This window comes from Hippocampus bargibanti, linkage group LG07 (assembly GCF_051943395.1).
Source record: "Hippocampus bargibanti isolate YZ-2025 linkage group LG07, ASM5194339v1, whole genome shotgun sequence".
Taxonomy (NCBI): Eukaryota; Metazoa; Chordata; class Actinopteri; order Syngnathiformes; family Syngnathidae; genus Hippocampus; species Hippocampus bargibanti.
The window spans coordinates 25,834,681-25,851,073 of NC_142740.1; the positions used below are offsets into that span (position 1 = coordinate 25,834,681).

A 16,393-nucleotide genomic window follows, 5' to 3' on the forward strand; every position below is an offset into this window, starting at 1 on the left:
TGCAATGTTTTGTTTGTTTTTGTTATTTTTTTTGGCTCGCGCGATAAACGAAAATGCGAGTCGCTAAGCTAATGTTTTGTTTGTGTTTGTTCTTGGTTTGCAGAAGAAGCTAATGCTAGTTGCTAAGCTAATGTTTTCTTTTGTTTTTTTTTAATGGCTCGCACAATAATATAATGCCTAGTCGCTAAGCTCATGTTTTGTTGTTGTTGTTTTTTTGGCTTGCACGAGAAGTTAATGCTCGTCACTAATCCAATGTTTTGTTTGTTTTTGTTATTTTTTGACTTGCATGATAAACTCATGCGAGTCGCTAAGCTAATGTTTTGTTTGTGTTTGCTCTTGGCTTGCAGAAGAAGCTAATGCTAATCGCTAAGCTAATGTTTTTTTATGGCTCGCGCAATAAGCTAATGCCTAGTCGCTAAGCTAATGTTTTTTTTCCTGGGGGGGTTTTGGCTTGCACGAGAAGTTAATGCCAGTCACTAATCTAATGTTTTGTTTTTGTTATTTTTTGGCTCGCACAACAGGCTAATGCTACTCGCTAAGCTAAGTGGTTTGTATGTTTTGGCTCGCAGACACTAATGCTACTTGCTAAGCTAATGTTTTTGTTTGTTTTTGTTTTTTGGCTCACACAAAAGGCTAATGCTAGTCGCTAAGCTAATGTTTTGTTCTTTTTTGGCTTGCGAGAGAATTCAATGCTAGTCGCTAAGCTAATATTTTTTGTTTATGTTAGTTTTTGGGGCTCAGCAGTACTGACAACCTTTCACAAGCCTGGCTTTTATTTATTTATGTACATTATTTTGTTTCTCTTTTTTTTTGAAACACTGAGCTGTTTGTATGGAAGGTAACTCTTCCTAAGTAGCAAAGTGCCTGAAAACCTACAAATCTGTGATCAGTATATAAAAAAAAAAAATCAAGAAACGATTAACACGCTACCATGTGAAAAAAAATAATCCTTTGCAAAAGTAACATAATATTGCCTGGAATGTTAATCAACAGTGAATATTTGTGAGTCCTGTTCTTTTGTAACTAGCATCTAAAGCAAACCGCTATGGCATTTCTATTTCCTGTTTCAGGCCTTCGCTTATAAGGTCGCCCATTTAAAGAGGCGTTGGCCTCACGGGGCGAGATGGCAATCATTTCTGAAACGATGCTGTCAGCTACTACGGCGCAGTACGGTGATGTATTTTACTGTCAGGTGCGTTGTGGTATTCGGAGGAGGAGCGCTGGAGCGCTGCCACTCAACCACCACCATCACCTACTCACCCACAAACACGCACCTCAACGGGGCTTGAGTGACAAGTCAAACCAGCCCAGTCGGTCTATGCTCAAGCGCGCCTCTGTGTTTTTTTTTTGTTTTGTTTCCAGCTGTATTTACCCAAAAGCGCCGTTGTACTGTATCAAACATTTTCCAAATCGTCCCGCTATCCCCGCACCTACAACTGACTCGCCAAAGTGACACATAGTGATTTTAAGAATGAAATTCCTATGCCTCAGCGTGCATTGTTCCTTATGATGGCTATTCAAGCTCTTCCAAAGAAGAGTCACAGCTAGAATATGCCATTATTGCTCTGCTATGTCATGACTACTAGTATTTCATATTTTGACAACACAAGGATTTGCCTTTGAAGTGAAATTACTCTCCTAACAAGGAGTGAAGTGCCCCAAAAAAATTAAAAATAAAAAAATAAAGACAATATTGCACTATCCAGTCATGTCATCAAGAGCTATCATCGGCTGTCCTTTCCAGCCCTCGAATAAACATCATGGTCGGTTGGCGATGGCGCCCAGCTATGTTGTTGATCGGTCTGACAAAGCCAATATTGTGCTCTGTTTGTGTTGGAAATATTCGCAAAGTCCATCAGCGCAATCTGAAAACATGCACACAAAAAATGGATCATGGTGGAGTTTATTCCTCCTGTTGCACGCCGTCTGTATTCATCATGCGCTTGATTAGTTTCGTCTGAAAATACCACCCTATCATATTATAATCGATAAAAAAATACAAAAAAATTAAATGTAAAAAAACAAAAACAGAAAAGATTTAATGCTTCAGTTCATTTTATTGTGCTGTACCCATCTTGGCCACCGGAGGGCAGACAGAGTTAAAAACACTTAGTCACTCCATCAGTTGCAATCACACTTGTTGTTTATGGCAGGGGATAAAGAATCTATGCTTCTGAGTTATTATTTTTCAAACGTTGAACTAAACAGACTTAGACTCAGACTCAGGCAATGAATGCCATGTTATTGTTTCCAAATTACAATGCATATATTTAAAATGAGGCCTATTGACCTAAAATGAAGCCTCTTTTCCCCCCACTTTTATTTATTTAGTTATTTAATCAGTTATTTGTTTATTTATCTGTTTATTTAGTTATTTTCTTTCTTTATTTTTACGTTTCTATAGTTATTTACTTTTTTTTGAAACATTGAACAAAACAGACTTGCCTCAGATAATGCTATCTGGTTGTTTCCAAATTACAATGCGTATATTGAAAATGAGGCCTACTGACCAAATGAAGCCTCTTTTTTCTCCCACACTAACTGAATTTATTCATTTATTAATTGATGTATGTATTATTCATTATTATCATTGTCATTATTAGCATTCTTCTTCTTCTTCTTCTTCTTCTTCTTCTTCTTCTTATTCTTCTTCTTCTTATTCTTATTCTTATTCTTATTCTTATTCTTATTCTTATTCTTATTATTATTATTATTTGTTTCTTTATTTGTCTGTTTATTTATCTGTTTATTTTTCTTTCTTTATTTTCTATGTCTGTGTGAGCTCAGTCATACAGGAGTGGTCAATCGATGAAAAGGTTTCTTCAGCCGTCATCTATACTTCTTTGAAGGTGTCAGAGGTTTTCGCTTCTCATCCAAGAAGCTTCGTCAGCTCATATATATATATGAACGTCAACCATTGTTTGAGTTGGTATTGGAGCTGAACTAAACTTATTTTAAAAAAATCGACTTAGCAGGCCCGCAAAATGCATTTTCCAAACCGCAAATGCTGCAATTTTTTTATACATAAATAAATCTAATCTTATTCATAAATCTATAAATAAGCAAAGACAAATAAATAAACAGATAAATACATCTATAAATAAATAATCAATGAAAACGTTTCTTCAGCCGTCATCTGTACTAATTTGAAGGTGTCAGATGTTTCGCTTCTGATCCAAGAAACTTCGTCAGCGAATTAAAATGTCCTTCTAATATCTATACAGAAGGCCAGAGCTACCGGCAAATTTTAGTTCGCTGACGAAGCTTCTCGGATGAGAAGCGAAAACCTCTGACACCTTCAAAGAAGTATAGATGACGGCTGAAGAAACCTTTTCATCGATTGACCACTCCTGTATGACTGAACTTACACAGACATAAAAAATAAGGAAAGAAAAATAAACATAAATAAATAATAATAATAATAGTGATGACAATGCTAATAATGACAATGATCATAATGAATAATACAGAAGAAGTACGGATTGGATTGGATTTGCCTTTATTAGTCTCGCAGTGGAGAAATTTACATGACGGCCAAAGAAACCTTTTCATCGATTATTTATTGATAGATGTATTTATATGTTTATTTATTTCTCTTTCCTGATTTATAGATTTATGAATAAGATTAGATTCATTGATGTATAACAAATTGCAGCATTTGCGGTTTGGAAAATGCATTTTGCGGGCCTGCTAAATCGATTTTTTTTAACAAGTTTAGCTCAGCTCCACTACCAACCCGAACAATGGTTGACGTTCATGATATCGCCCGCCATTGATTCCTCACCTACTTTTTATCTCCAAAATATTTAACTTCCCACCCCATTGAGGCCAAACGAGGCAACTGCACAGCCAGGTTTCCATCTGTGTGTGTTAAGGGTGTGGCCAGGAGTGTTGTTGCGCCGTGGGAGGAGAGATCCAAAGGGGTGTGCGTGTTGTGGGGGTTGCGCTCAAAGTCAGATCGTAGTCTCAAATCGGGCAGTTTCATTTGGCATGTCGTGTGTTTAAATAGGGCGGGATGCCGGCGTAAGCGCGTACACACACCTCGCCTTCCTTGACTGTTGCTCTCACTCTTCCGTTTTCTGTGCTGGGTTATTCATCCACCGGGGTGAGTCAAGGGAGGGCGGAGAGTCGGAAAGACGGCGGTACCAGTCGCGTCTGTCGGTTGAAATAGTTTTTTTTTTCTTCCCTCCCCTCCTCCTTCGTTGCCACCTTCCCTCTCCTTCTTTTCCACACACATACATGCTCTCGATTTCTCCCTCACCGCACTGCAGTTTCTACTCACGCCACACTTCTCGCCAAGAGAGGGGCTCCCGAAGAGGATTCTCTCAACGCTGGCTTTAGTTTTCTCCCGAAGTTGGAAAGTCCACTTTTTTTCAGCTGGGTAAGCCAATTTACTTTCAAGTTGAACTCACTTTGTGTGTTGTGCGGGGCGGCGTGCTTGCTTGAGCGCTGCTGATGTTTTCAATTTATTTTCATGAAGTTGGTTCGCTGTTTGGTGCTTGATGTTCCATTTTTGGCCTTGATCCGTTGTAAACTGCTACTTCACTTTGTCATTTGGTGTTTTTTTTAATACTCTTCCCCAACTCTCATCCCTCCTCACTTCATCATTAACAGTTCTCACCTTTTTTTCCACCCTGTGATTCATTGACTCCGAACAGGAAAACGCTCCACTTTGTCTCCTTCACTCGATGTAAAATCAGAATCAGAAAACCTTTATTCGTCCCACAATGGGGAAATTTGCAGTCCACAGCAGCAATTTGAAAGGGGGATGGGATGAAAGGATAGAAAACAAGATATTCTAAGCATAGTAAAATAAAAAAAATGTCCACTGTATACTGTAAATGTGCAAAACGGTTTCATAAAAAAACAGTACATAGTGCAAGTATCAAGAAAGGCATTATTGATTACATCAACCATTGATTGAAAAAATTCTTTGAAAAAAAACATTGATTAGAACCGCCGCTTGGTTGTCGCTCAAACACGCAAAAAAAAAATTGTAATGCAATGATGATGATGTCGCATAGTTTCTTTTTTGAGGCACTCACAGAAAATGTTTAGAGATCCTTAGGATTGTGTTGTGAGTTGAGAAAAAAACTACAGACTTGAACGCAACCTGCCTTATAAGAAATCTTCTAGTGCACGATTTCTTAAAATTGGAATTGCTGCTCAAAATGGGTGTATTTATTTATTTATTTATTTATTTTTATTGGGTCCCCAATTGTCACAAAATTTCTGACCATTTCACCTAATTGTTGAGAATCGGCTCGATTCGACGCGCTTTTAATTTGCTGATCAATCGCATCTCGTGATGCGCTACTTAGCTTAATCCAGCGGATTTATTGTCAACGTGCTTTCGAAGAACAACATGACGTCAAACAACGGCAAATTGAGCTTCATCCGTGTCGTCTCACATCTCCTCCGGATATGGAAATAGGAGTTGAGAATATTCAGAGGAGATTTATAATGAAGAAAGTATCAATGGTTTATTGGTAGTCGATAAAAGGAATCAAATCTGAGGTTGTTTTTTTTTTACTCTATTCTTACTATCATGTTTTCTTGTTTTATTTATTTTTTTAGGGAAAAGTAAGTTGGCGTTACATTGATCAGACCGATAAACATTTGGAATTTTTCACGAAAAAAAATGTGACTCGTTCAATGTCGTCATTGACATCCAGGAATTTCTTTCATATTTTTGAGCTGCCTTTTATTTTATTGATATGCTTCAAAATTATGATAGTGTAAAGCCTATTTGTCAGTTTGACTCCTCGGTGGGTACATTTCCTTTTTTTTGGGGGGGGAGGTATCTGGCTAAGGTCACACACACTCAATTTACAATTCGGTGTGTGTGTGTGTAAGGCTTCTTTGTCATGGAGGCGAGGACAGTTGGCAGTGCTGTGTCGTTTGCGTTGACTTGAAGTGTTGGACAAAGTGTAAAAAGAGCAATTGAATTGAAATTGTCAATGGCAAGTTTGCTGGTTTTTATCAAAGGTGCGGAGGCAGGAGGCTTAAAGGACAACCGACATCACTTTTTTGTTTCTTAACCTACACCAGAAAAAAACGTTTTTATAACATCTAAAACACCCAAAACACACAGTATGATATTTTTATTCAAATGTAAAACACCAATAAAAATGACTTAAAGTGTCCAAAATCCCAGTTCGTGATGTCACGCCAAGATGTCTTGCATTGCTGGAGAGTCAAAACAATGGCTTCAGATTCGGAGAATATGCTTTCTTGTTCCACATTCAGTTATGAATACGATACAAATATGATACAAAATGGCGACCTCCTGTGGCAACCTTCGTTGCCACAGGCTGATAAATTCCTTATATGGAGCTTGGACGCCCTCTTGTGGCGCCTTTTGGGTGCAACACGAGGTCCCCAGACCAAACAAGTACAGCAAAATACATTGACGTGATGCAAGGACCGCTACAATGCGTCTTTTTTTCGGTCAAGGGCGTTCCTTTAGTGACGTCACGTACAGACTCGTCACCAACTCAAAAACAAGACTTCCTGAATATTCAGCGCGAGTCTTAAAACGTAAAATATAGCTATATGCGGTGGAATCTTATTAAAATACGCTCAGTCGAAGTCATTTGAAGCCATTTTACAAATTATGGACACAACTTGTCCAGAGACGTCGGTTGTCCTTTAATTTCAATTTCTTTCAACTTTAATCTTTATCTGGGTTTCAAGGGTGACACGTTGTTTCTTTTCCTGGTTATCGTCGTCATGTTTGCTGGGTTGGTTTTAGGAATGGGCACATGATCATTTGAAAGGGAAAAAAAGTCCTATCACAAGTCCCAGTGAAGGGAGGAGCTCCACCTCGACAGTTATGTGTGTTTTCTCCACCATTCAAAGAATACGTGTGTTTCCCACTTAGCCAGATGACGATTGATCATCTGGTGGACTTAACTGTGAAGCGTTTTTCCTCAGAACAAGACCTTGACGTTTTGCACTCGTCGCAGACATGAGGTTGCGCTTGCTGAAATGCGAGGCGCCCACCCCCCCAAATACCTCACTGTTGTTCAAAAACAACCACAGCGTTTTGTGTAAGAGTTTTTGTGAAATGTCATTTATCTGATGTTGTCATGCTACACCCCCCCTACTTGCGATAAGGCTCGGGCGAAACTGTCGTCCGCGGAAGTTTCGGCGCGAGAATTGATTGACTTGTTTGGATTGGATTAGCCTTTATTAGTCTAGCAATGGAAAATTTTACATTTCACAGCGGCAAGGTTATGGAAGGGAAAGGAAAGGAAGCAGTAGAAAAACAAAATGGAGGAGCTGCTGGAGAGGCAGCCAATCTCCTGACACCATCTTGAAGTCAAAACGAATATATATATATATATATATATATATATATATATATATATATATATATATATATATATATATAGTAAAGTCTCGTTATATCGATATCGGATATATCGACAGTCCCGGTTATATCGATACTATTTCTATGCACGCACGGAGAAAATTACATGCAAACGGGGTCGGATATATCGATAGTCCCGGTTATATCGATATTTTTTCGGACTCCCTTGAATATCGATATAACGAGACTTTACTGTGTGTATATATATCTCAACTTATGAACTTAATTGGTTCCCAGACAGAGTGTTTAAGGCGAAAAGTGTGTATCTCCCAAAAAAAATTCCCATAGGAAACCATTAAAATGGGAATAATCCGTTCCCGGGTTTCCATCAAATATACTTTTCAACTAAATAAGCCTTAAAACTACACACAACATACCTTATTCTATGTATAATAAATGTGCTATTGTATTGTAATGAAAGAAATACACTGCATTGTATCATAAAGTCACTTTATTTACATTTGTGATGGTCATTTATGGCTTGATGGAATGGCATTAGAGGTCGAAGGTCAAAGGGAATTGCTGTTTGTAAAGAGAGGCGCATTACATGACGACTGTAATTAAAGAAATAAACTGTGCTATAAAAGTTTTATTTACCTTTTTGATGGTCGTTGATGGCTTATGGAAGGAGAGTCACCTTCCATAAGGACTGTTGGTAACTTAACCTCTGGTGCTGTTCGGTCGTGTGCTTCCGCCGAAGATCACTCCGCCAGCCGTGGTGGGTGTGTATTATGAAAATAGTGCTTATTATAAGGTTTAATGTTAATAAATTTGACGTTTGTAAGACAAAAAGTTTGTAAGTTGAGGTGTTTGTAAGTTGAGGTCTCACTATATATATATATATATATATATTTGTTCATTTATATGGGTCTACTTTGTATCATATTAATTCCTATTCAATGCCAAACCTATAAGTCTATTATGTTGGTTTGACTTCTAGCTGGACAAAAAAAATGGCAGCTTTTCCGTTAATTTTGACAAAGTATGCTAGCACCTTGACTTTTGAGCACATCATCTGGATCCTTGTTTTGAAATTACCACCTATTTCATGTTTTCATTTTTGGCTCTTAGTTGTAAGGTTAAAAAAGAATCATACATTGGTGCCATGTGATACATGTTTATTTAATTCCCCGCGAAAAAGGAAATACTATTAATCCATTCCACCATATTTTTTATAACCTATCTTTGATGTAGCACTCTATATTCATGTATTGTAAAACAATTGTTGCCTTTGAGGTTTGTTAAATCTCTAGCCTGTGTTCCAAGATGTCATTTCGTGTTCAAACACGGTGATGCTTATTGCTAGCGTGTTTCACATCATTAGCGTTATGCTAAATGGACTTGATTATGGCTGTGCGGTTGTTTTTATACACGTAGCGTCATTGTTTTTGTTTTGTGTTTGGTTGGTTAGTGAACTTTTAGGCTTACTTTTATGACTTTTACGCTTTTATGACTGAATGAAATGTAACGCCGCAACCTATAGGCTAATTAGCTAGGTTAACCTATGTGGTTATTTGAGTTTCACAGCATGTCTTTTTTTATGTGTATTTTGACAGGAATAGCCTCTTGTTTCTTTTTTTCCTTTTTGAAAAAGTGTTCATTATCTTCCAAACAGTGCTTGTTGTTGAAGTAATTTTAATTTATCTCACAGCCATCGGGTCACTCGTATCTCGAAATGCCACAACCTAGAGGCTAATTAGCCTTAGCGACTGAAAGGTTAAGCTATGTGGTTGTTTGAGTTTCACAGCATGTCTTTACTTTGTGTAATTTGACAGTATTAGCCTCTTGTTTCTTTTTTTTCTTGTTGAAGAAGTGTTCACTATTTGCCTAATAGTTCTTGTTGTAATTTGAATTTATTTCGCAGCCATCAGGCTACTCGTATCTCAGGGTATTACTGTACTTCGATGCCCAAAGCTTAAAAAAAAATCATTTGTGCTGGTGACGTTGCTGTGGGCTTTTCAAATGGAAATCTTATCCCCTATCTATTGTCAATACTGAACACGCCTTTGTTTGCCAGCCTTGGCGACAACGAATCGGCTTGTAATGATATTGGCTCAAGGAGGGCTGCTCTTGTGCGGGTTTGGTCATTGTTGATTGTACATCAAACAATGGTGCTCTCTGGCTCCACTTTTCAAAGGAGAACACACCCCATTTTGTCCCTCATAACCGTCGAGGTTTGCAGTACGAGCAACAATCCCGTGTGCCTTGCTTTCCCCTATTTGTAGGCGCCAATCATTTAAAGGACAACCGACGTCTCCGGACAAGTTGTGTCCATAATTTGTAAAATGGCTTCAAATGACTTCTACTGAGCGTATTTTACAAAGATTCCACTGCATATAGCTAGATTTTAATGAGTCCGTACGTGATGTCACTGAAGGAATGCCCCTTACTGAAAAAAAGAACACATTGTAGCAGTCCTTCCATCACGTCAATGCTTGTTTGGTCTGAAAACCTCGTGTTGCACCAGAAAGAGCCAGAAGAGTGCGTCCAAGCTCCATGTAAGTAATTTATCAGCCTGTGGAAACGGGCTGATTAATTCCTCACGGGAGCTCGGTGGCCATTTTCTGCCTCTTTTTGGGTGAGACATTTCCCCCCAATGTTGCCTCAAAATGGCATGGAATAAATTCTTTAATCGATTGCAAACATGTATGCTTTCCTCTTCAGAAGTATTTGAATCATATTCATAACTGGATGTGTAACAAGAAAGCATATTGTCCGAATCTGAAGCCATTGTTTTGATTCTCCAGCAATGCAAGACGTCTTGGCGTGATGTCACGAACTGGGGGCGGGACTTTCTGAAAATGCCCAATTCGCAGCTCAATTTTTTGCAGATTTTGGACACTTTAAGTCATTTTTATTGGTGTTTTGCATTTGAATAAAAATATCATACTGTGTATTTTGGGTATTTTAGATGCTATAAAACGTTTTTCTGATATCAGTTAGGAAACAAAAAAAGTGACGTCGGTTGTGAAGGACAACCAACACCATTTTTTTGTTTCCTAACTGACATCAGAAAAACGTTTTATAGCATCTAAAATACCCAAAACACGCGGGCTCATATTTTTAGTCAAATACAAAACACCAATAAAAATGACTTAAAGTGTCCCAAAACTACTTCAAAATGACGCCGGAAATGGTGTGTTTCAGAAGGTCCCGCCCCCTTGTTCCTGACATCACGCCAGGATGTCTTGTCTTGCTCTCGAATCAAAACAATGGCTTCAGATTCGGAGATGCTTTCTTGTTACTCATCCAGTTATGAATATGATTCAAATAGTTCTGAAGAGGAAAGCATAAATGTTTGCAATCAATTAAAGAAGTCCTTCCATCTCATTTTGGGGCGTCTGGACTCTAATGTAGCTCCCAGAAAATGCACAAGATGGCGCCCGAGCTCCGTTGGAAATGGGCTGATTTGTCTGCTGGCAGTTTGTGTCAACTAGTATCAAATAGTAGTCTTGGTGCAACACAACGATTCACCATCGCGGTATTTGTTTTGTCCTAATTTCGCCATCAACACGGATCAACACAAAGTTTTCAGACCAAACAAAGGTACCCAAAATGCATTATGTGTCGCTTTCTCGGTCAGGGGCGTTCCTTCTGTGACGTCACGTCAGGCATCGTCATCAACTCGAAAACAAGACTTCCTGAAAATTCCGCACGAGTCTCAAAACGTAAAATATAGCTATATGAGGTGGAATCTTTGTAAAATACGCTCAGTAGAAGTCATTTGAAGTGATTTTACAAATTATGGACACAACTTGACTTTAGGAACATTACTACTTTGACCTTCAGTAATTTGCCTGTCAGAATTGAGAGGGAAGGAAGCAGCTTGCCTCTGGGCAAGGCAAGCCGTCCCATTTCCCCTGTAGCCCCTCCTCGTCTGATGTCAGGCCATGTCGCATGAGTAGAGCCAGGCATCCTGGGAGTTTCATTGGGTGTTTTTTTTTTTTTTTTTTGCTTTGAGGAAGTTACTCAGCTTGGGTGAAGTTGCATTAAATTGTTATTTGTGTCAAAATGTCTGACGAAAGGCCTTTTTATCTTTTTTTTCTGATGATGTCATTTCATAGAAGCACATTTGAAATGTTGGCCGATTCTCGTCACCTAAAGTGAGCTTACTGTTTAATTTCCTAATATCTGTGGAAATTGCAGTGCTGACGAATGATTAACCACTTTTTTTTTTTAACTGAGGCGTGAACTTGTGCAGAATGCCAAGTGTGTCACATGGTTCTGCAAAAGAAGCGGAAGTTACAAATAAGTGTAATAAGGACATTGGAAAAACGGTCAATGTGGTTGTATTTTGGGTTTGTGGTGTGATTCAGTGATTTGAGGAAAGTTTGATGTATTTTCTCTCCTTTTTTTCCAGATAACTGGCGACAAACCAGCAAACATGCTGCAGGAAATGAAGGAGTTTGGCTCTCATGCCATGGATATATATGACTACCTCATCGCAGGATTTGGTCAGTTTTTATTTTGTAATTTTTTTTGGAGGGGGGGCATATTTCTCTTCTAACTCTTTCGCTGCGTTTCTCGAATTTATTTTCACGCTTATAAATGAAATGTATTATTATTATTATTATTATTGTTATACATTTTTACTTTGTCTGCCTTTGTCTTTGTCTTCTTTTTCCATTTTTTGGCCTTTTTCTTCCATTTTGCTGCGTTTCCCGAATTTATTTTCATGCTTATAAATGAAATGTATGATTATTATTATTATTATTATTATTATTATTATTATTATTATACATTTTTACTTTGTCTGCCTTTGTCTTTTTCCATTTTTTTTGCCTTTTTCTTTCATTTTGGGAATTTGTTTCTGCTTCATTTCTTTTTTCCTTTTTCTTATGCAATTCTTTTTCACTTAATGTTCATTTTTTTCCCTTTTATTTTTTGTAATTTTTCTTTTACATTGTCGTTGTCTATAATTTTACCATTTACCCTTTTTTATGGCTTTTTTCATCATTTTTTTCCAACTTCTGACTACTTTTTTTAAGTTTTTTAATCTGTCTTTTTTTCCACTTTAACTCATTCACTGTCATTCCCGAATGTATTTGAGAATTGAAAATATGATGTGGATCGGCATTCCCGAATTTGTTCGGGTTTTGCTCATTTTATTTATCAAATTAATCGTTTTGAGACATGAAATTGTCCATATCCTCTGAAACGGGCATTTGTACTGAATTAAAATAAGACTACAGTGACATCTTGGCTTACGAACTTAATTGGTTCCCAGACAGTAAGGTGAAAGTATGCATCCCAAAAATTAATTTCCCATCGGAAACTATTAAAATGAGAATGCGTTCCGAGGTCCCCATAAAACATAATTTTAATCTTACACCTACACACAATATACCTTATTTTAAGTATAATAGATTTGCTATGGTGTTATAATCAAAAAAATAAACTGTACAGTATAATAAAGTCGTTTTATTTACCTTGGTGATGGTCGTTGATGGCTTGGTGGAATGGAGTGGCCATTAAACACTTGATGAGGAACGTAACCTTCTTCTTTCACCATCTTGAGGAATGATCCCTTGTAGGTGCTTTCTCTGTGATAATTTTATCTAGTTCCTCATCAATTGTGTTCTGTTTCGCTGGGTTGATACCTTTTTGCATCAAGTGTACAGATGGCTTGTGCAGGTTGTTTGTGGAGCCTGATTGATACATGTATTTTAACCTTGCAGTCTACACTCTGCCTTTGAACTATCAAAGTTGAAACTCTCACTGTCGTCTGCCTGTCTCTTTAATGTTTAAACCACCTCCCCTCACTGCTGCGTTCTTGGCCAATCACGTGGCTTTAACCGAAGACTGAGGGCGGAGAATAGAGTACAAAAACAGTCAGCTGCCATTTTGTTGTTAGAACGGGCTCGTTCGCGAACGACACATCACTCGTTGAGGTAGCTCTGTGTAAGAAAAAAAATTCGTCTGCCAAGGTAAAGTTCGTATGCCAAGGTAAAATTTTCATAAATGTGACGTTCGTAAACCGAAAAGTTCGTAAGCCAAGGGTTTTGTAAACTGAGGTATCACTGTATGCCTATTCACTGATGGCACTGATGAAACTTGTGACTGAATCATTTTTTAAAAAGTGCTTTTCCTGCACTGTCAATTGAAAACATTCTGTTTTTAACAAAAGGTATGTGAAAATGAAAAGATGTTGCTTTAAAATTGACGAATTAGCAGAATAATTATATATTAGTCAACCACTCAACAGAACAGCACAAATTCTGCAGGCATACAGTTTCCCCCGTCACCTCCTCAATAATATTTTAAAAAGATGGCCAATGAACTGTTTTATTCCCCCATCCAGATCCTCGAGTGAAGAATCATTTCCTGATGCAGAGTCCGATGCCCATGTCCATCATTTTGCTGAGCTACCTGTTCTTTGTCCTCTACCTGGGCCCTCGCATCATGGCCAATCGAAAGCCCTTCCAGCTTAAGGAGGCCATGATCGTTTATAACTTTGCACTGGTGGCGCTGTCCATTTACATCGTCTATGAGGTGAGTCTTGTTTTTCATCCTCATCGCTGTTCAAAACGTAGTTTTGTTTTTTAACTCTCCTTTTTATTTATTTTTAGTTCTTGATGTCCGGCTGGGCCACAACATATACTTGGAGATGTGACGCAATCGATTTTTCCAACAGCCCTCAAGCACTTAGAGTAGGTTCAATGGATAATATGTTTTTTTTTTTCAGTGAAGTAGCATGTGGCCTTGTGATTGTTGAATGTTAAGGATGAACGGGACAGAAATTGCCGTATGACTTCCGATTTTGTCTTTTTCTGCCATCTACCCCTGTGAAAGGACAATTCTTTACCGTTTGTTATGGTCACGGAAAAAGTTGTTGCCACAACATATATAGATCATATGAACGATTTGCGCTCAAGTCACTCTTGCCATTGACACAGCATGAATGGTGTTGAGGAGGCAAGCCCCCTCATCTCACTCTCATCTCACTAAAAATACCAAGCACAGCTGAACAACTTGGACCAAAATGCTTACTCAGTGCTTCAAAAGTTATACATTCATGAAATTTAAGCTGACGGGGGTCAGAGTCCTTGAAATGTGCCGATATTTCTAGTTTAAACTATAAAAATACCATGAACTACAATCCTAAGAGCTAACATTAAAATCAAGCTAACATTCCTTTAAAACATAGCTTTTGGATTACTTAATTTCAAATAGTTTGTCTTATTACATGACCAGAAACGGTTTCTTTATTTTATGTTCAAGAAGACGGCTAAATTATTTGACATCTTGATATGCAGTTGTATCACCCTAATATTGATATTTGACACATTGGTATTGACACGGCTAATTTATCACTACATCGGTATCGCCCTAACGGTGATATTTGATACATTGGTATCGATACAGCTAACCTATCACATATCGGTATCACCCTAATATCAATATTTGACACATTGGTATCAATACGGTTAACGTATCACAATATCGGTATCGCCCTAATATCAATATTTAACACATTGGTATTGATACGGCTAACATATCACAATTTCGATATCGTCCTAATAGTGATACAGTAAAGTCTCGTTATATCGATATCGGATATATCGATAGTCCCGGTTATATCGATACTATTTCTATGCACGCACGGAGAAAATTACATGCAAAAAGGGTCGGATATATCGATAGTGCCGGTTATATCGATATTTTTTCGGACTCCCTTGAATATCGATATAACGAGACTTTACTGTATTTGACACATTGGAATACATACGGCTAACGTATCTCAATATCACCCTAATAGCCGTATCTATACCAATGTGAAAAATATCACTAACGTATCACAATATCTGTATCGCCCTTATAGCGATATTTGACACACTGGTATCGATATGGTTAACCTATCACAATATCGGTATCACCCTAATAGTGATATTTGACACATTGGTGTCAATACGGCTAACATATCACGATTTCAGTATCGACCTAATAGCGATATTAGACACATTGGTATCGATATGGCTAACATATCACAATATCGGTATCACTCTAATAGTGATACAGTAAAGTCTCGTTATATCGATCGATATTCAAGGGAGTCCGAAAAAATATCGATATAACCGGGACTATCGATATATCCGACCCTGTTTGCATGTAATTTTCTCAGTGCGTGCATAGAAATAGTATCGATATAACCGGGACTGTCGATATATCCGATATCGATATAACGAGACTTTACTGTATCACACACTGGTGTCGATATGGCTAACATATCACAATATCTGTATCACCCTAATAGTGATATTTGACACATTGGTGTCAATACGGCTAACGCATCAAAATATTGATATTGACCTAATAGCGATATTTGACACATTGATATCAATACGACTAACATATCACAATATCAGCATCGCCCTAATAGTGATATTAGACACATTGGTATCGATATGGGTAGCATCACGCCCTAATATCGATATTTGGCACATTGGTATCGATACGGCTAACGTATCACAATATTGATATTGACCTAATAGCGATATTTGACACATTGCTATCAATGCGACTAACGTATCACAATATTGGTATCACCCTAATAGTGATATTAGACACATTGGTATCGATATGGCTAACATATCACAATATCACTATCCGGTGCCATCCTTTTACGGTAAATTATCGAGTGTATTTGTGAGTGATGACTTAGATTGAACTCTGACATGTATTCCTCTCCCCTCCCCCCAGATGGTTGATGTGGCCTGGCTGTTTTGGTTCTCCAAAATCATTGAGCTCATGGACACCGTAAGTCATACATTTTTTATTTCCCATTGGTAGAAAGGTGGCAGCCATAGTCAAGTTTTGTATAGAAAACGATCCAAAAGAATGTACGTATAATTCTATTTTCTTCCCCCCCCTTTCTCCAATAATAGATGTTTTTCGTTCTGAGAAAGAAGAGCAGCCAGATCACCTTCCTCCACATCTTCCACCATTCCTTCATGCCATGGACCTGGTGGTGGGGAGTTGCCTACGCTCCCGGTGAGTACACCATGAACTCAAACCTGA

The 16,393-nt window shown here is 38.0% G+C and overlaps 1 protein-coding gene across 3 annotated transcripts in view; it reads left to right on the top strand.

Moving 5' to 3' along the window:
* The window catches only part of elovl1b (ELOVL fatty acid elongase 1b), a 29,722-nt gene that overhangs the window by 9,571 nt on the left and 3,758 nt on the right, over positions 1-16,393 (top strand). The window contains exons 1-7 of one of the 3 annotated variants that reach the window (XM_089000555.1): positions 3,953-4,105; positions 4,272-4,381; positions 11,736-11,829; positions 13,677-13,867; positions 13,945-14,025; positions 16,076-16,132; positions 16,261-16,366. In XM_089000555.1, coding sequence (XP_088856681.1) covers positions 11,760-11,829; positions 13,677-13,867; positions 13,945-14,025; positions 16,076-16,132; positions 16,261-16,366 — 505 coding nt within the window. In that variant the 5' untranslated portion in view covers positions 3,953-4,105; positions 4,272-4,381; positions 11,736-11,759. Of the gene's footprint in view, positions 1-3,952; positions 4,382-11,735; positions 11,830-13,676; positions 13,868-13,944; positions 14,026-16,075; positions 16,133-16,260; positions 16,367-16,393 lie in introns of those variants that run through there. The other 2 variants (XM_089000554.1, XM_089000556.1) reach the window with 2 other exon arrangements.